We start from the raw sequence: 26,030 nt of genomic DNA on the forward strand, positions 1-26,030 counted from the left end.
AACAGCTATAAATTTGTTGCTTATGTCATCTTTTCATCAACAACCAAATGTATAAATTTTTAGTTTCATACTTTTAAAAAAGCATGACATTAAAAAATATGAAGAATTAACTTTTATTAATTCACACAGTTTTTGCACTTTACAGCTGAAATTCTGGAAACTCAAACACAACATCTTTGCCCGTCAGCTTCTTGTATACACCAGAAAATGTTTCAACCTGCAAACAGAATAACCAAACATCAGCAAAAATGATACTTGACATTAAAGAAGGCAAACTATACTGGAAAGAAGAATATATCAATTCTAAAATTAAAGAAATATATATGGTATTACCGTATACATTTTTTAAAAGCTTATACTCTAAAATTAATTTATACATCACTGAACATTTATAGGAACAACACATTTGGCACAAGATAAAACTAAGCCACGAGAGGTGGCAGCACAGAATCAATATTGACTATAGTGGAACCTGTTTGGTATTTAAAATGATGAAACCACCAGGAAGACTCAGGGATGTCAGCTATACCATGAAATAAAATAGCCAAAAAATACAAAGCAGAAATAACAAGACACTTCTGTAACTTGCCAAGAAAATAAAATGTGTCCAGGTATTCACTAAGAATCAAGCTTGAAGGTATCTCTACCTCTAACAACATTAATACACTTAAATAAAAAAGCCAATGAGAGTTGACAATTCAAGCTGATAACCTAAACCATTTACTGAATCTCAGACAATTAACAATAACCTTATACACAACGTCAAGATCTGAAGACGGGACAAAGCAGAACTTCCCTCCTTTTTTTCTATCAATTCAAGTTTCACCCTATGGGTAACTCTTGTAGAGGAGGGGCTCCCAACCGGGGGTGCGAGATGATATTCCAGGAGTGTGTGAAAACTTCAAAATTATAAAGTATATGCATAATTTGTTATTTTGAACTTTTGTAATGGGTGTGAGAATATATCAGAAGCGTTCTAGGTGTGCGGGGTATAGAAAAGGGAGCCGCTGTTGTAGAGTATTTGTGAACTGGGGGAATGTCTACTATGAGTATCCGTTAAAATAGAGACTACTCTCAGACCTCATTACACAGATATGATAGATTATGCAGAAGATTTTTATTATTTGTGGTGATTTGCAACCTGTTCTTGTGACTGTGGCACCATCACCCCAATACTGATGTGATTGCAATTTCGAGCACTTGGCAACAGGCTCCCATTTACGACCGGCTGTAGCAGTCGTGTGATCACGACTTGTAACATGCTCACTGGTCAATGACTTTGAATTCGGTCAAGGACTACATGGTTTGTTTAACAATTGTCATAACAGTTTTGTAAAATTGGGTCCAACTTGGCTTACAAAAGAAATTCCAGGTCCAATTGGTGTCATAAGTTGAAGACTACTGGTAGGCCTGTTTCAAGGCTAAACTAATGGCATTGTTTGGAAGATGTCTGGCAGAAAATTAAACATTTCAGAATTTTCTAGACGGATCTGTTCCCATATCATCAGATTCCACATATCCCTATAACATAGGCCATAACGTACCTCTATTCCTTACATAGTCTAAATAATGTTTTGTGTCACTCGTTTTGATCAAAAAGCAAAAAAAAAAAACCCTCAACGTTTGCAAGTTCTGCGGGCACCATATTTCAGCAATTCCAAGAACATTCAATCACAGGACCAAGTTTACATTAATCTGTCCTTTGATCATTTCCAACTTTTAATTTTCAATTGCATCAACCTCATCAAATGATCTACCGCAGCCTGCTTTATCCATTTATCTAAAGTTTATCTGAATAAAGGCAAACTCCTCCTCTTTCTTACCTTGTGTTCAACATTGTTCTGTTGCGCTTTGTCTAAATGGACCTTTATAAGCCGGCTGCCATCCAGTTTTACACGGATTCTCTTGCCCACAATTTCACTGGGGAAAACCAAGTCTTCAAGAATGGCATCGTGCACTGCGGTAAGCGTACGGCTAAACAGAAGAGAATCAAATATTTGCTACAGTGCCTTCAATTTTATACAACTTCTACTAAGGAATCATTCAGTTTAAAAATGAAAACTGGTTATGTTTTAAATCAGACATTCTGACTCCCGAGAGATACTGCATTACCTAAACAGTAAGATTAAATTTAAATAATTTTTAAGTAGCAAATACATTTGAGTGAGACAATTGGCTATTCTTGCCCGTTTACCACTAACAAGGTAAATTGTACCTATAGCCTTGCTTGATATGTGCTTTCAAAGAACACAATGAAATTACAAATGAAATATCCAGGATCAGAATCGAAATGGCTAAATTTACATAAAACAATAAACTATATAACCCTGCAAAACATTAGCTTAAAATGTATGAAGACTCTTGGATCAAATAGAACTATTTCCATCTGGAGTGCCTAAAAGAAACCTAAAGTATTGTGTTGCTAAAACTGAGCTTATGGCTCAAGACTAAATTTCTTGCCAATAAACTTGGCTTATAAACAATGCAACAAGCCATTAGCCTTAGTTCAGACAGGACTATTATTACTTTCTAAAGTTGCTTCAGCCTGCGGGAGGATAATCAGTGCTTCGTAGAACCAGAAGGAGAATATATATTTGCACTGCTACCAAACAGAAGGCCCTAAGAGCAAAATGATAATATATCCGTCTGGTTGTACATAATGTTCAAGTCAGCCTTTTTAATACAATATACTTGGAAGGTTTGCAGCCTTCTGTAGTATCCATACTGTGTTAATAATATAAAATGCAGAAATGCTACATATAACTCAAAATAACAATTTCCCAGCACAGCAATCTTTATCTAATCTCTCAATTCGCAGGTCTGTCCATCTAATTTATGTAGCTGGCCATTTCATAAGATAGTGACTCTGGGCAGTATACAGCAAAATTACAGAGTTTACTTGATTAGCACTCTTATTGTCCCCAACCAGAATGCAATTAGGTTGAGAATATTTGATTCCAGAAGCTCATCTACAGCTTGTCAGGATGAGTGGAGAGAAGAGGCATATGCTGACTCAGGAATTCTGGGAGTTGAAGTCCATGAGTCATAAAAGAGCCGAGGTTGCCTACCCCTGCCCTATCCATTGCTACAGTTGAGAAACACTGGCATAGAGTACAAGAAAAGAATGTTGCATCTAATAATTTTAAGTAACAGTTAGCAAACACTTTCAGTTTCCAGCAAAACCCACCCCCATAAATCAGTCACATGACCGTGGGATACTGCAAATGGTTGTGACCTAGTTGCCAAGCATCCAAATGCAGTCAGGACTGCTAGGAAGTTGAGAAAACCTGTAATCCAATACCATTTGCTCCAAATGACAACTGATTTCTATTGGCTTAGGCAGACACCTTTATCATTATTTAGGATCCCTATGCAAATTATTATAGATTAGCCCTAACATTTCCCTGCATGCAAACCATGTGCTACAACACGCTACAGACCATTCACACTCGAGACCCAGCAAATAACCAAATAAAATTGTACTGTTGCCATTAAAACTGTCTCAAATTTCCAAGCACTGAATCACATTAAGTTATAAATAGCATGGAAGGACTTGAACACAGTTGTACCGAAATATTTTTGTTTCCTCTCAAAACATAACATTACCTCCTGGGACGCTTCTGCTTGTTTTTTGTGCGGCTTTTTCTTGTAGGCTTGGGTAAAATTCTTCTCTGTTAAAATAACAGCATATCTATAAGCATTTTTATTATACAGTGTAGACAGGCACTTTTACAACGGGCTTTTACAGTGTTTTTGTGAGCCTAAAACAGACTTTCAGTACAATATAAAGCAGGGGTGTCAAACTCAATTTCATTGAGGGCTGCATCACCATTGCGGTTGCCCTCAGGGGGCCGGGTGGGTATGGCCAGGGTGGGTGTGGCTAGAGTGTGTATGGCCTACTGGGTGGGCATGGCCAGCTCTACATCGTTCGCATCAAGGGTGCCTATGGGGGCCTGGGCAGGAGTGGGACAGATCTGAGGGTCTCTGACAGAAGGAGGGTCTCTGGGTCAGGGCCAAGGCAGTGGGGGCTGTTCCCTCACTGTTTCTAGGATGGCTTCACGGGCCACATGAAACCACTTCGCGGGCCGGATCTGGCCCCTGGGCCTTGTGTTTGACATGTGTGATATAAAGCATAAATAATTGAAAGTAAGACCCAGTTCTAGCACTAGCCGAGTAACCATAGTAGACTACAAATTCCATAAGTGAACTGACTGACTTCAGAAATCACACTTTGTTTTTTAAAATCCAAAGATTCAAATATTTATCACAAACACCTACCTGGGCAATGAAGACCACATGTTTTCCACTGAATTTTTTCTCCAGCTCACGAACTAGCCGCACCTGAATCTTCTGAAAAGATTTCAGCTGGGGAACTGGTACAAAAATGATGATTGCTTTTCTACCACCACCCACTTCAATCTCCTAAGGGGGGGAAAAAACAGAACTGGGGATGAACATGATTTACATTTTAAAAGTACAAAACTAGCATTTTATTTCCATAGGCACAAAAGATCCAAAGGTATCTTAATTTTTGGAATTTCTACAGGCAAAAGTGTAATCTGGCAGTCACATCTTCTTGAGCAATAAATTCTGAGAAATTCCTATGGAAATATCAGGAGAGAAATTGTGGATGCATCACTGATCAAATCCAACTTAATGAAAATAATCATTTTACCTCTTGGGTTTTATAGCAAGGGAATTACATTTATCAATACCTAGTAACTCCCTTTTTATGAACCTGTAATTCCGTAATTCAGGGGAGAATCAAGGCAACTGGATGGAGCTGGGCGTACTTGATGCCCTTCCTAACACCACATGGAGTTTGCAGATTTTTTTCCCCTCCCTAGAAGAGAAAAATCTACCAAATGTATCAATATCTAGTATAAAATAATTAGTGTTCGTTTTTTGAAAGCATTTAAATTGCACCTGAAATGTACAAATCTTCAAATTTTTGATGTAAAAATTACACACAGCAAGAAAATAGGCTGATTCAGCTAACGTATCTGATTTCCACACAAGATTTTTTTTTAAATGTAGACATGTAATCAAACATACTGATTGCAAATCAAAACATAAGTACTTTCTACAATTTTGTGATTGCAGTTACTGTACCCAAGGTGTTTTAGGAACATACAGAAGACTCTTAAGAAGTTTTATTTTGAACAAAGGAATTTCTGTATCAACAAAATTCCATATTCTATTGAGGCTAACTCATGTGAGAATGCCTATATTGGAGTTTATCCAAGACTACAGCAATTTCCAGGTTTTGATGATAAAAGTAAATCAATGGTATGGAAGGGGTAACTATAAAATCAAACACTAGGCATTATATCTCAATATACTAAATCTCCTGCATCCTACTCAACTATCTGGGATATTTGGGGTCCAAAGGGCAAGAGGAAGTTCTTGGATTAAACCTAAATGTTATATGAATTATATGAGATAAAATACAAAACACATTCTGCTCAAAAAAATAAAGGGAACACAAGATAAGACATGCTACTATTAAATACAGTACATTGTGTTGTTTAAGTGTTCCCTTTATTTTTTTTGAGCAGTATATAATCCCAACCAAAGTTTACATATTACCTTTGCTGCTGTGATATTCAGTTCTCTCAGCTGAGCCTTTAAATCAGAATTCATCTCCAACTCCAAGAGAGCCTTAAGAGAAGATTATTAATCACTTGTTTTTCTGCTTTGTATGTTTCACTTTTCACAAATAATTATATAACCATGGCATTTTGATTAAAATACTTAGATGAGCTACAAATTTAGTTGAAAGGTCTGGAACCTATTCCAGAAGCGATCAGCAGAGGTTCCTCTGAAATACACTAAAATACGTAAGATGACTTCCATTTCCATTTCAAATATTTCAACCATAAAATCCTTACTAAATTTTCCAACAGCATATTCATTTAGGCCAGGGCTTTTCAACCAGTGGTACGAGTACCACCTGTGGTACATTGGCACCTGGCAGGTGGTGCGCGACCGTCCTAGAAAAATGGTAGCAGGGGAGGGGAACTAGCTGAACCGGTGATAGCACACACAAGCCTGAGCGAGAGATGGCTGGAACTGCAGGGCTGTCAGGGCTCAGCGGAAGCGCCAGGCTCCAGCTGGAACTCAGCGCTGATCCTGGTGCTTCTGCTGAGCCCAGAAGAAGCACCAATCAGCTGGAATGTTGCAGCATCTCCAGGATCTTGTGATTTACATTCAGATGCTTGGCAACTGATTCATATTTATGATGGTCACAGTGTCCCAGGGTCATGTGAAGTGACCAAAACCTTCTGCAACCACCCAGCGGGGGGGGGGGGGGGGGAGAATAAAAACCAAATACACCACTCCCACTGCCAATCCTCAACAGAAATGCTCACAATGAAAACCTCGGACAGGAGGAAGAGTGCCACCAGGTGGGCAGGCAGGTATCTTGTTTGGCTGTGGCTTGGGGGGGCACTTTTTCCAGTGCCATTGTAACTTCAGTCACTAAATGAACTGTTGTAAGTCGAGGACTACCTGTACTTCATCACTTTTTTCCTTTTTTTTTGGTCAAGTTTTTGACACCTTGCTAGGCGACTAGTGGTACTCGGATGTTGCCATATCCTAAAAGTGGTACAATGGGTGAAAAGGTTGAAAAGCCCTGATTTAGGCTACAAATATTTATCACAAAACATTACAAATCCATAACACTAACCACCTTATTAGTCATATTTTATTTAACACTGCTCTTATTTCTTTCAGCCTAAAATTTTCAACTGTTATCAAACAAAAAGTGCACGTACCTGGGAGATGCCAGATTCAAATTCATCTGGCTTTTCGCCATTGGGCTTCACAATCTTTGCGCTCGAACTAAACATGGCCTTTCTACATTCAAAAATAAAAATATTACAGAATAAAAAATGTCCCTCCCAAAAGTTAAGGAAATGCCCATGATAGTACTGTGTGATTAATTTTTAACTAAACCTGCAGACTGTAATCTACAACATAAACAAATATATCGAGAATACTACACACAGCAGTTAAGTATTTAAGGATATAGGATCTAGTAAAAGAAAATCTAAGTTAAACCATCGGCTCAACAATTATTTCTGAACTGCAGTTTTCATACAAGTAAAAGCTTACGAGAGTAGCCTACCTCATAAGGGTATTATTGTACATAGCCAATACAAATTGCAAAGTACACGATACCCTTATTTACGCACAGCCCTTCACACACCCACATAAAGCACAATGCCTGGATTAACAGCATCTTCTCAGAGCAGTCACTGTGAAACATTCCACACCTACGAGGTGGTCAATTGCATCCTTTCCAAATACCCTCTAAAAATCAGATCGTACAATGCTACCCTGATCAATGCCCACAGACAGCATTTTGATGTGACTCCAGATGATCTCAAAGATGTTTTCTTCCCATCCCAGAAGCTCCTTCAGTTCAGAAGGTGAACTGAAGCGAGACGTCTTCAAGGGGAAAAAAAAACAAAAAAAACAACAACAAGATCCAGTTGCCTTTAGAAAAAGCAACTTGGGGACAACCATAACTTGGGATGACCGAGAATCTCTAGAGCAGGGGGTCTTCAAACTTGGCCCTTTTATGACCTGTGGACTTCAACTCCCAGAATTCCTCAGCCAGAGTGCTTGGCTGAGGAATTCTGGGAGTTGAAGTCCACAAGTCATAAAAGGGCCAAGTTTGAAGACCCCCTGCTCTAGAGCCAGACACTAAGTCACACACATATAAATACGACAGCAGCTTTCTACCGATTGGAATAGAATTTGCCCTATCCTATAGGGGAAAAAAAATCGACTTCAAACAGTGATCCGGTGGTTACTCAGGATACGGGAAGCGCAAGGTAGGCAACATGGCAATTAACCTCGTGTTAAATGCCAAGACCCCCTTAGCAAAGTTGGCTGATTCGCACCAGCATCTCCCCGGAACACGTATGCCCGAAGCTTGTTAAGTTCATCCCACCGCGTGCCATCCGCGAGAAGCAAGAAGAGCCATTTGCTACTGAAAAAAAAACGTGGCCGGGCAAGAACAGGTGGGGTGAAAACAGCCTATTTTTGCAGAAAAAACCACGCCGCAGAAAGAGGCAAAATCTCGCCTGCTGGGTAACGCTGCTGGGATCCCAACGAAGGCTGAATTCACCAGCTCAGGGGTAGGCAAGCTCGGCTCTTTTAGGACTCGTGGACTTCAACTCCCAGAATTCCTGAGCCAGCTTGGCTGGCTCAGGAATTCTGGGAGTTGAAGTCCACGAGTCCTAAAAGAGCCGAGCTTGCCTACCCCCTGCCACCAGCTCACGAGGCTTAACAAGCGCCCGAACCCGGAAGCCTCGGCCAATTTGAGATCTACTTGAGCCCAAAGTGCCATTAAAACGCAACATCGGACATTTTGTAGTTCTTTCCTTCCTTCCGTCTTCCCGGATTTTTTTTTCCCCCTCCCTTAGCGTCCCCCCCCCAACCCAAGAAGATCCAAGCTCCTTTCCTGGTGCAAGCAGCCATCGAGAACTAAGAAAGGGCGAATCGGACGCATCCCGAGGCGCTCGGCTTAGAAAAGCAGTTTTCCGCCAACTCGAGGCCGTATCGCCAGACCCTCCGAGGGAAAAAAAAAACACGCCATCACCTCCCGCCAGGGCCCCAGTCGCTCGTACCCACCACTTTCAGCGCCGGCCTAGGAAAAGGAAGAGCTCTCGCGAGAACACCGCTCATCCCCCGGTGCGGGAAGGTTTGACTCCGCCTTCTTACTCTCCGAAAGGGTCAATGGGAAACCTGGAAGGCGGAAGATTTCCGCCTTCGTGAAGTTTGCTGCTGTTGTTGTTGTTAGTTGCGAAGTCGTGTCTGACCGATCGCGACCCCGTGGACAACGTTCCTCCAGGCCTTCCTGTCCTCTACCATCTTCTGGAGTCCATTTAAGCTCACGCCTACTGCTTCAGTGACTCCATCCAGCCACCTCATTCTCTGTCGTCCCCTTCTTCTCTTGCCCTCCATCTTTCCCAGCATTAGGCTCTTCTCCAGTGAGTTTACTCCAGCGGGAGTAAACTCCAGCGGGAGTAAACTCCGGAGGGAAGGTCATCTTGCCCGCTGAGGGGCTTCGGCAAGCCTCCTGGGGAAAAAGTCCGGCTGTGGCCGCTTTAAAAATTTAAAAAAAAAAAAGCAGCAGGGGAGCGAGGATCCGTTTCAAGCTGGTTGTCCTATACACAAATACGTTCCGTGTATATTCCTTTTTAAAATATTTATATGGCAACCATGCCTTTTATTAGCCCCTTTAAAGGCACAACGTAGCATGCAAACTTAAGTAATAAATAATAATAATAATAATAATAATAATAATAATAATAATAATAATAATAATAATAAATATAAAGTTGGAAGGGACCTTGGAGGTCATCTAGTCCAACCCCCTGCTCAGGCAGGAAACCCTATACCATTTCAGACAAATGGGTGTCCAGTCTCTTCTTAAAAACCTCCAGTGTTGGAGCATTCACCACCTCTGGAGGCAGGTTGTTCCACTGGTTAATTGTTCTAACTGTCAGGAAGTTTCTCCTTAGTTCTAGGTTGCTTCTCTCCTTGACAGTGGCGTAGCGTGGGTTGTCAGCACCCGGGGCAAGGCAAGTAATTTGCGCCCCCTAACCCGTGGGGGCGGGCGGGCGGTGACGTCACGGCACCGCCGAAAAGATGCACCCCGCAGTGGTGTAGAGTTTCCAATAAGAGTCACGCGCATGCGGGGTGCTTCCGGGTCCCTCTCGAGGGCGGCTGGGCGGGGCTCCGACCTGCAAGAGCCGCTGCATTCAAGCTCGCACGTGAGCCCCGCTAAATAAAGCCACGCATGTGCACGAAGCTAGGCCGGCCAGCCGGCGGGTCCGTCTTCGCTCGGCCAAGCCTGCCGGGGCGCCTGCGGGGCGCTTGCGGTTGGCCTGAGCCTGGGCGGAGAGTTGGGCGCTTCTATTTATTTTATTCAGTTTATGTGGCCGCCCATCTCACCTGCTGGACTCGTTTCGCTTTGCAAGAAAGAGCAGCTCGAGAGCGGAGCCAAGCCGACTCTGTTCAGCCCTTGGGGCTCCCTGAGCAGCTCAGTGCGAGCGCGCCCCCCCAGATGTTGCGCCCGGCCCCCCCTGCACCCCCCACGCTACACCACTGCTCCTTGACTAGTTTCCATCCGTTGCTTCTTGTCCTGCAATCAGGTGCTTTGGAGAATAGCTTGGCTCCCTCTTCTTTGTGGTAGTATTCATCTAGGTTCTTTATTAGGCGGGACAAAAAGAGAAATTGAAGGAGAGGGGAAATTGGGAGTGTTTGTTTGGAACTGGAACGCTAAAACAGAACGTGAGAAAAGCCTCGCCTTTTTCCTTTTGCATTGTATTCCAACATTGAGGGTGGGGGGGAAAAACAGCCATTTTTGAAATTTAAAAATGCAGTTTTATAAATGGCTTTTTTGTAAGTGTTTTCAAATTGGTTTTTTTTTAATCCCATTTATATCCCGCCCTTCTCCGAAGACTCAGGGCGGCTTACAATCTAAAGCACAAACAAATGTGCTTAGCAACAGCCTTCATTCTATGTATATGCCTGCTTATTAGGGCTTTGGGGGGGGGGCAAGCGGCATTATTACAAAGTCAGCTTATTGCCCCCAACAATCTGGGTCCTCACTTTACCTACCTTGGAAGGATGGAAGGCTGAGTCAACCTGAGTCAAGTTTATCTGAGAACAAACACATAAGACGAATGAGTAGGAAAATCAAATTTTACAACAGTGAAGACTATACTAATAGGATTAAATTGCTAGGTTTTCAGTGTTCTCTGAGCTTGGTTTTCTTCTTGCAAACAATTTATTACAAGTTGGTAACATCTGATAGGACAAACTGTTATATGTAAACCAAATAAACCCTACTTCCCAATGACAAAACACTGGTAATGAAATGTCTGCAAGAACCAAGCTCTGAACACCCTGGGTTTATTCTGGATGCTATCTTAACCTATTTTTATTATGTGTTCTATGCCTTTTTAAAGATATTTATATTGCTTTAAACTTTGTTTTGCTTCGATGAGATGGGCAGCCAGATAAACTGAATAAAACAAATCCAATATTGCTATAAACTCCTCTTGTATGGAAACATTAGTTTGCTAGTCAGCTTTCAGAGGTGCTTGAATTTGAACTCAAGTAATCTATTTTAGTTCAAAAATTGATTTCTAGATTTTGTAATTCTTTTCCATCCATTTGCTAAACACCACGAACAGGAAAGACCAGATAAATCAACTTGCCTAGGAAACAATAGGGATTATGTAAAAGAAAAAGTTATGCCAACCCAGATCATCAAATAGCACTATCCAGTATTTTAGAACATTTTATTTGGAGTCCTACATAATTTTTGACTGTCTTGCATTTCTCTGTCCCAGTAAATTTATGTATTAATTTTAGAAAATAATTTCTCCTTAAATTACTTTAGAAAGGAATTTCTTAAAACTTCCCCATGTGAAAGATTGCACAACTAATTACCTTACATAGCTTCACAATAAACAGGAGATTCATTATCTTGGGGTTTTTTTGGAAAAAAGTATAGTAGGGGTTTTTAATTTACTCCTTGTCAATTTGTAACAAGTGGTTTACAAAATTTCTGTCACAAATTATAGAAGATACCAACTCGGTCAGATGCTACTCGATTGCTTAAGAACTAATAGCCTTGGTGGAGCAGTGGGCTAATGCCTCCTTAAGTAACACCAGCTGCCTGCAATTAGTGCAGGTTCGCATCCCACCAGGCTCAAGGTTGACAGCCTTCCATCCTTCCGAGGTAGGTAAAATGAGGACCCAGATTGTTGGGGGCAATTAAGCTGACTTTGTAATAATGCCGCTTGGGGTGGGCCGAAAGCCCTAATAAGCAGGCATATACATAGAATGAAGGCTATTGCTAAGCACATTGTGCTTAGATTGTAAGCCGCCCTGAGTCTTCGGAGAAGGGCGGGATATAAATGGGATTTTAAAAAAAAACTAAACAGAATCCAGCGTAAGCCTTGTAAATAAATCCTGCTTAAAATTGAAATCACTTAACTCTTGTAATTTCAATTTAAATCAATTACGTTTTTTAAAAAAACCAGGTCGAGGTCAACTATTCCTACTGCCGTCTGAATGTAATGGGGATTAAATGGTGATCATTTCAATCTACGAGCATGAAAATCTGAGTCGGTTTCCCGCCTTCAAAACAAACGCCAAAAATTTGCGCATGCGCCACGGAAAGCTCGCTTGAGGCTTTGCGTTTTCCGAGGCAGAAACTGGAAGGAACAAAAAAACACCAAAACGCGGTGGCGCATGTGCACAAACTACTTTCGTTCTTGACGTTGTCTGACTTAAACTTTCTTAGGCAAGGTCATAGAGACGGGAGAGGGCGTGCTTCCGGTTTCCACTGGAAGGCTTCTCTATTGTAGCGCCTTCCGGGTGAGACGTCCATTCTCAGTTGATGCTGGACTCGTGGTCACGTGAGTTCAGCTCGAAAACCGGAAGTGGTGCTCCCCAATTGATTTGTGTCTCCGGTTCTCGGTCCCGCACAGCTGCGGCGTACCTGCTCGACGGCTCTCGATTACCCCGTCATCCGGAAGCGTGGATGCTGGGTTCGGTCGACACTCGAGATTGAGAAGGGGAGGCGGCGGTGCAGATGGGAGGGAGCGGGAGGAGGAGGCGGCTGGGCTAGTTATTATGTGGCGCCGGATTCTAGCTCTGCTCGTTCATCCATTTTTGCCCGCCAGTTCTGGAGCCCTCGGCAGCGGCAGCATGTTCTACGCGGTGCGGAGAGGTAGGAAAATAGGAGTGTATGCCACCTGGTGAGTAGCTGCGCATCTTTCTCCCGCCCCGTAATGTTTCGTTCTCTCTCTCATCCCTTTAAAGCAGGGGTCTTCAAACTTGGCCCTTTTATGACTTGTGGACTTCAACTCCCAGAATTCCTCAGCTGGCTGAGGAATTCTGGGAGTTGAAGTCCACAAGTCATAAAAGGGCCAAGTTTGAAGACCCCTGCTTTAAAGCAAGGATCCCTTAGTTGCGACACCTTTTGAAGCCTTTACTTTCCCCCTCCCTTTTATCTTTCGAAGAGCCCTCTGAGAAGTAGAGTTCAGCCAGTTGAGAGAGGAGAGGAGATAGCCTTGATTCTGGGTCTTCCCTTAAAATCTTCTTAAACTATATATAAGATTTATTTCCTAGTCGCAAGTGAAAGCAAATATATGTGTCCCAGAATAAATGTTGCAGGATCCAGTCACCTAAGTCAGTCACCGGGATCAGAGGTTTATTCTGCTTTCAGACTTGTGATGGAGCACAACACTGATCAAGTCCCGACTTTCGCTCCTTCCGGCGCGAGCTAAAAACGTATCTATTTGAGCAGTCTGACCTGGTCTGATGGGTTAGGGTTGAGGTTTTAAATATGTCTTAATTATTGTTTTAATCTTGGGCATTTATTTAATCGTTTTTAACTTTTGTATCCTGTTTTGTATTTATTGCCCTGTACACCGCCCTGAGTCCTTCGGGAGAAGGGCGGTATAAAAATATAATAAATAAATAAATAAATCCTAAGGGAATTTCTCTTGTCTCCAGAATATGTGCACTGGGCATAGTATGCACAGTATTTATATGGTGCTTTTAGTAGTTAATGGGGATGTTGATGTGTGGCTATTAAGTTGTTGAGTGTTGTTTTTTTGTGTCACTGGTTTCTAAGTACCTGGTAAGCTGGTTGTAAATCAGTACTCCTGTTGACTGACCAGGGGCTCATTTCCCAGGCTTCAGTTATTTCTTTGGCTGTTTTTGTCCCTGCTCGCCCAACAATCTTAGTAGCTGCTAAATTGAATGCATTATTTCATACTCTTTGATTCTGTTCCCCAAAGTGTCACTGTGTCAATCAAATAATTACAGTTGCAACTTATTATGTATTATACAGTTGCCTATCTCACCCAGCATAATTCTGGGTGGTGGACAATAAAAGCAGTCATTAAAAAAAATAAACACTCTACAATTGAAAGTACCTATAAGGACTACTAATAACAGAGTAGCAGAGAGTTATTATAGGCAATACAGCTATTTCACTAATTCACCACTTTCTTGAGATCCCCAAGCCTATTAAGAAATCCATGCTTAATTTGTCCACTCAATTATTTCTATGGTTGCCCATCTCAGTAAGTGAGCAGTCAGGCATAAAGGCAATATATTTCTTGAGGAAGATGATAGGCTGTTAAATAGGCATCAGTTACTATTAACATTGAACTATAAGAACAGTGAAGTCATTTAGTGCCATATTCAATACTGAGCTATTAAGTTCACCAGATAGTTTGGAGTCAGTCATATCCTTCAATCTTAAGTAACCATACAAAGACATTATACTAATTAACAAGAGAAGATGGTGTTTCCAACTAAGGAATATAAAGATTTACATGGAAATTACAGTAACTATGTTTACTGAGATTCAGTTTCAAGGGAATATGTTTTGGGACTGAAAAATCTCATCCTATAGATGAGAAATAGCCAAGGTGATTTCATGAATACACTGCTGACGGCATCAACTTCCCTCCGCCCTGTGCGCTCCCACAGAGAGGGCCTCCTCAGGGTGCCACCGATCAGAGAATGTCGATTGGTGGCCCCCAGGGGGAGGTCCTTCTCTGTGGGCGCTCCGGAGCTATCGGTTGCCGGTTGAGCTCCGGATGGCGCCCGACCTTCGCGCCTTCCGTCGCGATCTGAAGACACTCTTATTTGAACAAGCCGGCCTGGCCTGATGGGGGATGGGTTGGGTTTTTATTGTCATTTTAATATATGTATTTACTGTTTTTAGTTGGGCATATGTTTAATTTTCTTTTAACTTTTGTATTTTTGTATTTTTTATATATCTGCCCTGTTCACCGCCCTGAGTCCTTCGGGAGAAGGGCGGTATATAAATAAAATTATTATTATTATTATTATATTATTACAGTATATGTGTAGATAGGTTGCAAGACCCAAGTCACTTAGTGAGATGGGCTGTGTAAAAAATTAAAATAAAACACTCATAAATAGATTTATATTGACTATTTGTGAAAACACATTTGTGGAAGCAGAGAAGAAACCTGGTGTGATAGGCAGCTTTAAAAGTAAGAAATTATCTTCTAGGGCTTCCCCTATATCATATTCCTTTTGTCAACTGAATGACATATTGCTTTGTGGTATGCAAAGTAATGAACTGTAAATAAATTAAGCAAATCCATAGAAGAAATTTCTCCAATTCTGTTTTCATTTCACACAGTACTAAAATAAAAACATTAAAGTCAATTTTAAAATCTAAAGAAAACCTCAAAAGAAGCTAACATTTCCTATTTAAGGAATTTGTGATATTGTAATCTAAACAATACGCTGCTCTTTTTTCCACTGTATTTTGACAGGAATGAATGTAAAGAACAAGTTGATAAATATCAGTATGCCAGCTACAAGAAGTTTGCAACAGAGAAAGAAGCTTGGGCTTTTATAAATGAAGAGTCAGCAGAATCATCCATTTCTTCAACAGGTATACTATGCAACTTTCTAAATTTGGATAGCAGAAATATAGAAATAGCTTTCTGATAATTAAAGATAATATGCTAGATGTAATGAAAAGTAAGTAGGATGAACTGTGTATTCAAATGAAATTCACAACTCCAATGAACTGGCTGTGCCTCCAGAAATTTCAGCTGTATTTATTTCTTCATATAGGCAGTCCAGTTGTTATTTTAAATCAAAATTATTGCAGTAATTAATGAGTCTTAAAGTTACCTTGCTTTTTAAAATAGAATTGATAGGTAAAGCTTTATAACAAAAATGAGTTACAGTTGAAAGAATAAGAGTTTTTCAATCATGCTATGCTTTCTAATAGCCAAAATGGTCTGAAAAATGTAATACTACAGTGATAATTTTCCTCTGCTTAATGAGAAAACGCACAGTAGCTGGAGAGGTTAGAATAGAAATAGACAAGTATAGCAGTGGCAATAAGAGAGGGGTAATTCTTCCTCTTCTAGGTTTTTGCCTTTGAACTTTGATAGTCCACGTGCCAAGTATTGATCCCTAATATCACATTACTCTAAAATCTGGAGCTTTTCTAATGACGTTTATATTATGGTTGTTATTAGTAAAATGCAAAATCTGAAGAAAATAAAAGAAGCTGAGAAATAACCTTAGCAGGAAAGATCTTGCATGACCTACCTGCAGCCCTCCCTAAGAAGATTGGATGAAAATGAATGGGTGCAGGACTCTGCTAAATTGAGCAATAGTTTCTTGAGGAAAGGCTACACCAATACCTCCTTCAAAGCTGGTAGAACCAGTCCCTCACAGATCACTGTTGTATGGACTCAACCATGTGTCATCTTTGGTGGGGGAAGCTTGTCCAACCAGGAGGCATAGGCCAAAAACACAAGTGATCGCACAGCCCCAAGGACACGTCTACTCTTTCAGGACTGACAGGTTCCAATTCTTCCTAGATGATAGGGCTAGACCAGACATGTCAAACTCGTGATGTCACGCGACGTATCGGAGCTTTTTCTCCATTGCCAGCAATGGGGTGGGCGCGGTCTCCTGATGATGTGTCTGGCCCGCGGGCCGGCAGTTGGACACCCCTGAGCTAGACAATGTGTTAGACACCTCCCTGGGATCTACACAGCTGCCATTCATCTCAGAGTGATTCCAGACTACTTTTTCCAACAGATGCGTAGAATAATCCTTAGAGTGGCCTTACAGATATTCTTAGTCCCTACTTATACAGCAGTGAGTGAACTGGTAAGACACTGGCTGGTAATCTATTGATGCAGAGAGTGGATTACCGTGAGGTAATCCTTCACAAAGCTGCTTTCTCTACCTTGGTCAAGTTCATTCTTTGTCTCTACCACCATTTCAACTCTCAAAGCTCCTCCAAAAACCAAGGGAGTCCAGACTGTATGAGCAGCAAAAATAATTTAATCTTATATAAATAATCTTTAAAGGCATCGGTGCTTTTTAGGCTTTCACAGTCATTGGCATTTCCAGCCATTTCTATAGTGTGTTCTGTTTAGCCGATGTAAAACACCCCAAAACACCCTTGGGTAATAAATAAAATCTGTTCTGTTTTTACCAGAGAATTGCAGTATCAGCAGTATCAAATCAGGATCAAATTAAATGTTGCCTGCACTATGTGCAATGCTACTTTTTGATGTTAATGCTCAAATCATGGTTGGTAATCAAATATTCTCTTTTAGTTACAAAATCCTGCATATTTTTTCTATTAGATATAAATACCATCTGTGTTACCTTTCACCTTTGGATTAATAAATTGATAAAGAGAAAAGATCATCTCTTAATATTGTATATGTGAATTATTTTTCCTAAAGTTATTCTATATTTTAAAAAGGTTTTTTAAATATATATATATATATATATATATATATATATATATATATATATATATATATATATATATATATATATATAAATTTGAGGAGATTTGCACAAATATTAAATAAGGAAAGTTTCATGTGAAAAGACCTTTGGATGTGTGAATTAAACTGATTAAAATGTTGGGAGCTCCAGTGGTGTTCTTCAATATGAACATTACACTATCAATTTGATAGTGGTATCATTTTCTTTTTTTTCCCCTAAGGCCTTGGTGAAAAGCAGAACAATCATAGCTATTGCATTAACAAGGCTACATCTGTGTCAAATAATGCAAGATCACACAAAAGACCACACGAAGAGCTTAAAGAGAACAAATGTACAAATAAGCGTATAAAATACACAGATGTTCCTTATACTCCTCCAGCAAATAAGAATGAATTCGTATACATGGGTAACTCTTCTCTTTCTGCAACTTGTTATAATGCCTTTGAATCTGTTTTGTATGATATATTTTTTTTCTTTTGATGAAAAACTATGTCTTTACTCTTACAGAAATTTGTCACTAGAGTATTGCTTCTATGCCTAATAGCTGTAAGGGTTAATAAGAATTTGGGGTTTGAATATTGCAAGTTCTATAAGTATCTAAAATGAATACTGGGGAAGATAGGGGAAAAAAATAAAGCTAGCAATGGATCAAACAAGCAAATAAGGAGCAACATTTGCTTAAACATGACTGTTTGGTATGTGTGATAGAATGTAGTCTGGATTCCCAGGAGGAAGAGGCTACGTTCCAGAGGGCCAAGAGGCAATGAAGTTTAAATAGTTTGGTAGAACTTCTCAGAGTATGCTTTAATTATGTAAGTAGTTGCTTTAGTTTGGCAATATTGATGTCAATTATTTCTAAGCAGTTTCCTTTATTGCTCCTCACCATAGACCAGGGGTCTTCAACTGTGGCCCTTTTATGACTTGTGGACTTCAACTCCCAGAATTCCTCAGCCAACCATGCTGGCTGAGAAATTCTGGGAGCTGAAGTCCACAAGTCATCAAAAGGCCAAGTTTGAAGACCCCTGCCATAGACAGAAGTTCTAGGGCAAGAGCTTTCTTGATCCTCTTTCCCCCATCAAAGTATCTAAACTTTGCTGCCTCTTGGCCCTCTGGAATGTAGCTTCTCCCACCTGGCAATTCAGACTACAGAATTGGAGCAAAATGAAAAGCTTGGGGGAAGGGGAGGAAGGCATAGGCTTTGAAAATGGATTTGAGGGGAAGGAATTTTATCCAATTATAAATTTACATATTGTTTTCCAGCAATGGAGGGAAGTTATCCAAAGCTGAATTACGCATTTCTTCTACTTTAGCAGGCTTGACAAAAACCACAGGGGAGAGGAACCCTCTGAGCTAGTTTTCCAGGCCAGGTCTACGACATCTCGGTTCTGCGATATTGCCAGAGCCATCTCCGCGTGGGACAACGCCACGGGAAACTCGCCGTGCAACAACTTAGCCGCACCCCCCTGCAGCACCTCCCTTGGCAGGAGGCAGCTGTCAGCTACGTGGTTGCCATGGGCCACGTCTTCCGATCCGGGGCCAGCCTCCTGGGGGGGAGTGGCTGGTCAGTCAGGTCGGAGCGTGTCTGCTTCGCGGGCTGTTTGCAGTTGCTACCCATGCGCAAGAGGCATGTTCTGCCTGCCGGGGAGGCATTCTGCCCGATCTGCATTCGGCTGTTTCTTTTTTCCCTGTGGGCATCTGTTCCAGTCTCACTGTTGCAGACCTCTTCTTCAGTCTGCTGCACTGGACAGTGACTGTTCCAGGGTGGGAAGATGGGCAAGCAGGGACAGCGACAGCCGTTTAGCCCGCCTTTCATGGAGAGGGGTTGCCTCCCTTCTCTTGAAGGCTTTCTCACCTCACTTTTCAACGCACGCACGCGCGCACACCCACACACGCACACACCAATAGACAGATGTGCGTAGTGGACACACTGCAACCCAACCAGCCAGTCGCAGCAGTATGATGCCAGATTCAGAGACGTGGCCCGTTGAGACGCTGTGGTTGACGATCACTTCCCACAAAGGGAGGTGCTGTGAGGAGCGTGGCGGTATGTCCCACTGTGAGTTTCCCATGGCGATTTGTCCAGGCCGAAGTGGCTCTGGCAAGATGGCGGCCCCTGGATGTCCCATTTCGCTTTTACAGATGAAGACATTCCTACTTTCCACTTTCCTTCTTGCAGAATAGAAGTTTCTAAGGCATCAAAGGGGACAGTTTCCACTCTGGAATCAGGCAAGCGTTCCAGAGGCTGGGACCGCCAGCCCTGGGGCTTTTGTCCTGCAATCCAGCTATTTTTGCAGGAGCTGTGGCCATCTTCCTAGGTGGGTTTCCCTCTGTAATGCCCCAGATTCAGCTTAACATTGGCCTGAATTGATCGATGTCTGCCGTGCGATGCCATTCAGCGTGGCATCGCAAGCCCAATTTGTGGGGATTTGAGGATAAGAGCGAACGGTCCTCTGGAATGAAGAGCTTCTGATTTCTCTTCCATTAAAGATGGGATTTTGATCCTCTTACCCATGGAGTTCTGCTATTGGATTTAGGCAGATACCATTATTTTTTATGTCTTATCCCTCCCTCCCTTCTCCTCCTCCTAGTTTCTGAGCATGCTTGCCAGACTGTGGCCTAATAGGTTTTCACTATAGATGTGATCTTACCAAGAATTAGTGATTTTCACTGACTTTCCTACTTCTACCATTCATAGCTTTCACTCCTGAAAAGTTCATGTGGCTTCTAAGGCATTGGTTACTACTCCATATAAGACACTTTGTAAAGCGCTCTTCAGTTTCTACCCTACAAAATAGGATAGCAATTTTTTATTGCTTCAGTCTGATATATTCTGGAACTAGTAACCTTGTCGTCTTGAAGCAGGCTATTTGTTTTTTTCTTAATTCTGTAGGAATTTAAATTAATCCTTCATCTATGGTTCATCAGTGGCAGTTGTGGCTTCCTTTGCCTCGTCTCATCAAGTATAGGAGACTAGAGAAAAGATCGGCATATTCTATACAGAGTTTTTGACATTGTTTCAAGTTCATTGTTGGGGTACAGATTGTCTACCATAATCATCCTGGAATCATCTTCCTGAACTTGCTGTGAACCTCTGCTTGCTCTTGTTACAGCAGAATCAATAGTCCATTCCGCTAGAGTGCAGCCATTGCTAATAACGTTCCTCTAATCATTTAGCTTTAGGGACACGGTGGCTCAGTGGTTTAGGATGCTGAGCTTGTGGATCAGAAGGTCGGCAGTTTGGCGGGTCGAATCCCGAGTGTCGCGTAACAGAGTGAGCGCCTGTTACTCGTCCCAGCTTCTGCCAACCTAGCAGTTTGAAAGCACGTAAAAATGCAAGTAGAAAAATAGGGACCACTACGGTGGGAAGGTAACAGCGTTCCATGCGCCTTTGGCATCTAGTCATGCCGGCCACATGACCACGGAGACGTCCTCTGACAAGCGCTGGCTCTTCGGCTTTGGAACGGAGATGAGCACCGGCCCCTAGAGTCGGAAACGACTAGCACGCATGTGCGGGGGAAACTTTACCTTTAATCATTTAGCTATGTGATCCATTTTCTCTTCCTTTTGCATTGCAGGCTTTGGCTAATGTTAACTTCAGCGGGAAGTTTTCAGTAGTGTGTGATGTGCTGGGTGTAAGTTCCTACTTGATTGAAACCGTGTTGATTAGTCCTAGCCGCAGTTACCATCTTCCACTGTTTGAAATGGAAATATGGAGATACTTTTCTTTCTATGCATAGAGGGTGGATTTCGTGTTTTCTTGATGAAACTTTTTCCTTTTTCTCTCTCTCTTTTATAACGATAGTGAGATGTATTTGATCTTGCCTGCTGTTGTGAGGAGACTCCAGCTTTAGGTACTTTCTTCCACATATAAAAGAATATTCATGATAATTCCAATAGGCCTGTTCCCCCAGAATTATTTACTTTAGCATTGGCAATTTTATCAGCTACAGTTTTCAGTTTTGGTGTGCTTAGATAATACAAACAGTTTGCTAAAACTGGCTAAAATATCATACTCTGAATTAGTTTTATTATCTGTATTTAAATGCAGTTTCCAGAAACAATCTTGTTTAAATTGTTTAGGAATTTGACGTTGTCTTGTGCTGTTCTAATGCAAATCTGCCTTTTTAGGAGATTATATAGTTGTTTATACGGATGGATGTTGTTCAAGTAATGGACGCCAGGCAGCACGTGCTGGAACAGGTGTATATTGGGGACCTGATCATCCTCTGTGAGTAAGCTGTTTTTCTTTATATCTGCTAGGAGAAGTTTTGGCAAGGCATCGTGTGATCTGTACTATAGCTTTACGAGCATATCGTGCACGATGAACTCTAAAGAGGAGTGGATGTGATGTTTAGATAGAGAGGCTAAGAAGATCTTTGGACAACCTTTTTACTATCATTTGATTCACGGCTGGTCGTTGTGAAAGTTTGAGTCAAATTGGCAGGGCAGTTTTCAGAGCAAAGAAGTAAATAAAGTGACACCTGTCCAAAGCAGACCCTGGTCACACCTACTTTTGAAATGCAAACTTTTGTCATGCAAAGCAGAACATATCTGTCAAACCTATAGAAATTCTGCACACCTGCTTTTGGCAGTTGCCATACATTTAACAAGTGGGTACTATTGGCTGCAAACTGTCCATGAGTACAACCATTTTACCTATGCCCAAATTATTAGTATGTAAATCAAGTGAGTACTGGTAGTTCTCATTTAATGATTACTCGTTCATTTTGAAGTTACAACAGCGGTGAATTAGGGGACTTAACAGCCAATTCTTGAGGTTGCAGCCATCACAGTGCCCCTGCAATCATTTGATTGTATTTATGATGGTCACAGTATCGTGCGGTCTTCTGGTTTGTCTGAAATGGTAGGGTTTCCTGCCTGAGCAGAGGGTTGGACTAGAAGACCTCCAAGGTCCCTTCCAACTCTGTTATTCTGTTGTTCTCTTATTATCTGGTTGCTATTTCCAATCTTGGCTTCCCACAACCAAAGTAAATGTGGAAGCCCTCAGGAAGTTGTAAGCCATGGTCACGTGACATCTTACTTAATGACTGCGTGCGATTCACTTAACAATGGCAATGAACTGCCATCATAAGTTGGCACAGTCACATGATTTTTCGATTTATGACTGTATCACTTAGTTAGGAAGTTGCCAAGTCCCAGTTAGCCATCATTAAGCGTGGACTATCTGTATTGAAGTAATTATATACATTGGTCTAAGACACCATTTATACTGCACCCATTTTTGTATGAAATCATACTTTGACTTAATGCTATTTTCAGTAATTTTGCTGTATATTGTCTTCGACAGAAATAATAGTGAAAGACTTCATGGACGGCAGACAAATCAAAGGGCTGAAATACATGTAAGCAATGAGTGAATTAATTTTAAAACTTCTGCAACAAGGCCATGCTAATTATTTATTTTTGCTAGGAATATAGTCTGATATTTGTTCCATCTACAATGGATTGATCTGCCCTGCTATAAAATGGAAATCCTCACTGTTAATGTCTACTGTACATGTCGTCTTTGTTTAATGACCACTCATTCAGTAATTGTTCAAACATAAGGATGGTACTGAATGAGTGTACTTGTGACCTTTCCTTGTGGTTGCCATTGTCGCATTGTCTCTGGTCATGATCAGAATTTGGGCACTTGGCAATTAGGTGACATTTCTGACCATTTGGGGGGGGGGTGTCCTGTGGTCACATGATCACCATTTCAGACCTTCCCTGTTGGCCTCTAACAAAGTCCGTGGGGAAGCTGGCGGGAAGTCACAAGACATGATAACCCAAAGTTTAACCACCCACAGAGTCCTGCTGTGAAAATGTCATCATAAATCATTATGGGCACCTCGGGTCCTCACTTTAATGACTACATCGTTCAGCAGTACAAGTTCTGATCCCATTTAGATTCATTAAGTGAGGACTGTCTATTGACTGCCAAGCCTCAATATTTCACTTTTATGCTAATCAGAAGGGTATAGTCCAGGGGTAGGCAACCTTGGCTTTTGTATGACTCGTGGACTTCAACTCCCAGAATTCCTGAGCCAGCCACGCTGAGGGGAAAGGGAGAGGTTTCCAAGCTGAGCCATGCTGGCTCAGGAATTCTGGGAGTTGAAGTCCATGAGTCATAAAAGAGCCTACCCCTGGTATAGTCCCATTTGAGCTCCAAGGGATCTGAATGAGGCAGATAATCTTGGTCGATTTACTCTCGTTTGGTGGCAATTTTTGCCAAGAACTAAATCTCAAAGTGGATGTGCTCCTCTTAGGCTTAGATTTCTGTTTAACTTTCAGGAGCATTAATTGTGGGTTATTTCTGAGCTATCTGTCTGAAGTCCCAAGTCTGGGGAAGGATTCTTACTCAGAGTGTTAATTTTGCTCTCAAACATATATCTACTACTGCTGGATAAAATTATTTGTAGAGGTTTTGCAGTACGATGCACCTTTTTTATGGAAGAGGCCCAATATTAAATGTTCCACTGACTTGCAGTTCTTCAAATATCATAGTCACGTCTGAAGGCGGAACAGGAGAATATGTATCTAGCCTTTTATGCTAAAAGCTCCAGCTCGTAGTCTTATTTTTTTATTTTTTATTTTTAATTCCATTTATATCCCGCTCTTCTCCGAAGACTCAGGGCGGCTTACAAGCTTAGCAGTAGCCTTCATTCTATGTATATGCCTGCTTATTAGGGCTTTCACACACACCCCAAGCAGCATCATTACAAAGTCAGCTTAATTGCCCCCAACAATCTGGGTCCTCATTTTACCTACCTGGGAAGGATGGAAGGTTGAGTCAACCTTGAGCCTGGTGGGACTCGAATCTGCACTAATTGCAGGCAGCTGGTGTTACTTAAGGAGGCATTAGCCCACTGCTCCACCAAGGCTCTAGTATATTTCTTAAGCTTTCACTCCTTTAATGTCTCTGAGAGGTTTCCAAGAAAGAAGAGCTGAAAGCTAGTGTGATCATGGTAAGCGTTATGAAAAGCAAATACTTAGAGAAATAAGCAGGCAAGGCTTCCTGGGAGAGACGCCCGTAAATATGTCTGCAGTGTTCTGCCATGGCATGTGCACGTCCTGGGATAGCTTTGGAAAGCTTTTATACCCAACACAGCATGAATCATGGATATCAAACAGACTCAGTTAAAACTGTGTGAGAAACTAGCATCAGCCTGTGAAAGGCCTTTCCTGTGAACTACTCAGTATCTCTGCACCTGAAATTACTGCCCAGGTACATTCCCAATCCATGCTATGTTTTACAGCTATTGATTTTTATACTGAAGGTTCAGTATGGCGTTAGCTCAGTTGTGGTTATAGAGTAATGTGCCCAGTGAAGTTGTCTTTGGCGATGTTAGAGCTGGCCATGCGAACAAGTACTTTAATTGGATTAATGAAATATTTTCTGTGGGCAGCTACTGTTGAAAAGCAACCAGCCAATTTCATCTGGTTGAGAATATCATGCCAAGGCTATTGTCGGAGGCTCAGTGCCAAATAGCACAAGGTTTCTTAATGGGCGCAATTCAGAGGGTTGGCTTTCTCCTACAAAAATCAGACAACATGGAATTGGGCTGTTTGAAAGAACACATTCCAGGCTTTAAGGGTCCTGGAAATCCTTCTGTTCTGCCACTTAAGAGATATAGTAGAGAAACACATAAGAAAGGACATTTTTACTGGCTTCTCTCAGACATTTTGAGGCTAGAGAGGTTTCAGTGGTTCTGCCTCATTATGATTGTGCTGTGCTTTAAAGTCAAGGGGGGGAAAGGATGTGGATATACAAATAGAGCATTCGTTTGCAACATCTTAAATCAGTGTAATCTTTTCCTGGGATGACAGGGCCTTTCACAGCTGCTGCACAATTCCTAAAACAAGATGCACGTTGTTTAAAAGTGCTGCAAACAAGTGGTTCAAGGCCCCTTTTCAGATCTAAAATGTTATCTTCATTTCCCCACAGGTGTTCAAAAAAAATAATGATTTTATTCAGGTAGGCCCTGGGGTGGGAATTTTACCACAGGAGTGGATCATTCCTAATGCTTTGAGTGTGATCTAGTCCACTGATGTGTTTGTTGTTGTTGAAATAAAACTACAATTTCTTGGAATTTGAATTCTAGTAGTTGGGGGCAATAAGCTGACTTTGTAATAATGCCGCTTGGGGGGGGTGTGAAAGCCCTAATAAGCAGGCATATACATTGAATGAAGGCTACTGCTAAGCTTGTAAGCCGCCCTGAGTCTTCGGAGAAGGGCGGGATATAAATGAAATTAAAAATAAAATAAATAAATAAATAAACATTCATTTCATCCATCTCCAGCAAGATAATTCATGTCTAGTCACACTTAAGATGTAAGAGCCAATGAAATATTTATGTGAAATAAATGTCACGGTAAATAGTCAAACATGGCTTACATCCGCAGTTCAACCCTGAGCTACAAACTTTCTCTTGTATCAGAATCCTTCAGAGGGAACTTGCACATATCTGTAGATAAAATGTCCTGTACTGCAATTGAGTCGCAGCAATTTTGTGGGTTACAGTTCTAAAACTAAAATCAGTATTTATTCAGCTTCTTCACTCCTGAAGTATGTTCTCTAAATGTTTTCTTCAGGCAGCTTGCAAGGCAATAGAACAAGCAAAGAGTCAAAATATCACAAAACTGGCAATCTATACTGACAGCAAATTCAC

General features: G+C 41.4%; 3 protein-coding genes across 3 annotated transcripts in view; 2 read left to right on the forward strand and 1 right to left on the reverse strand.

The window, feature by feature from the left end:
- EIPR1 (EARP complex and GARP complex interacting protein 1) overlaps window positions 1-26,030 on the forward strand; it is a 308,944-nt gene that overhangs the window by 78,636 nt on the left and 204,278 nt on the right. The gene's annotated exons all lie outside the window — the stretch shown is intronic.
- On the reverse strand, window positions 98-8,707 carry RPS7 (ribosomal protein S7). The gene is made up of 7 exons (XM_083352855.1): window positions 8,644-8,707; window positions 6,777-6,858; window positions 5,590-5,661; window positions 4,279-4,422; window positions 3,607-3,671; window positions 1,824-1,974; window positions 98-217 (listed from the first exon to the last, which is right to left on the reverse strand). The coding sequence occupies exons 2-7, from the start codon at window positions 6,849-6,851 to the stop codon at window positions 140-142; spliced, it is 585 nt and encodes a 194-aa protein (XP_083208981.1). The 5' UTR covers window positions 6,852-6,858; window positions 8,644-8,707; the 3' UTR covers window positions 98-139.
- Window positions 12,462-26,030, forward strand: part of RNASEH1 (ribonuclease H1) — a 16,753-nt gene continuing 3,184 nt past the window's right edge. The window contains exons 1-6 of the mRNA XM_083348932.1: window positions 12,462-12,791; window positions 15,360-15,481; window positions 17,579-17,764; window positions 21,487-21,586; window positions 22,667-22,721; window positions 25,954-26,030. The exon at window positions 25,954-26,030 is cut by the window's right edge and continues 8 nt beyond it. Coding sequence (XP_083205058.1) covers window positions 12,667-12,791; window positions 15,360-15,481; window positions 17,579-17,764; window positions 21,487-21,586; window positions 22,667-22,721; window positions 25,954-26,030 — 665 coding nt within the window. The 5' untranslated portion in view covers window positions 12,462-12,666. The remainder of the gene's footprint in view (window positions 12,792-15,359; window positions 15,482-17,578; window positions 17,765-21,486; window positions 21,587-22,666; window positions 22,722-25,953) is intronic.

This window comes from Vipera ursinii (genome assembly GCF_947247035.1).
Source record: "Vipera ursinii genome assembly, chromosome: 1".
NCBI lineage: Eukaryota > Metazoa > Chordata > Lepidosauria > Squamata > Viperidae > Vipera > Vipera ursinii.

Bases quoted from the DNA above. Each gene is read 5' to 3' on its own strand.
- RPS7 (XM_083352855.1), bottom strand. From the start codon at position 6,851: ATGTTTAGTTCGAGCGCAAAGATTGTGAAGCCCAATGGCGAAAAGCCA. The intron at 5,662-6,776 runs GTACGTGCACTT...TCTTCTCTTAAG, and splicing joins TTGAATCTGGCATCTCCCAG to GCTCTCTTGGAGTTGGAGAT. The intron at 1,975-3,606 runs GTAATGTTATGT...TCTTCTGTTTAG, and splicing joins AAGCAGAAGCGTCCCAGGAG to CCGTACGCTTACCGCAGTGC.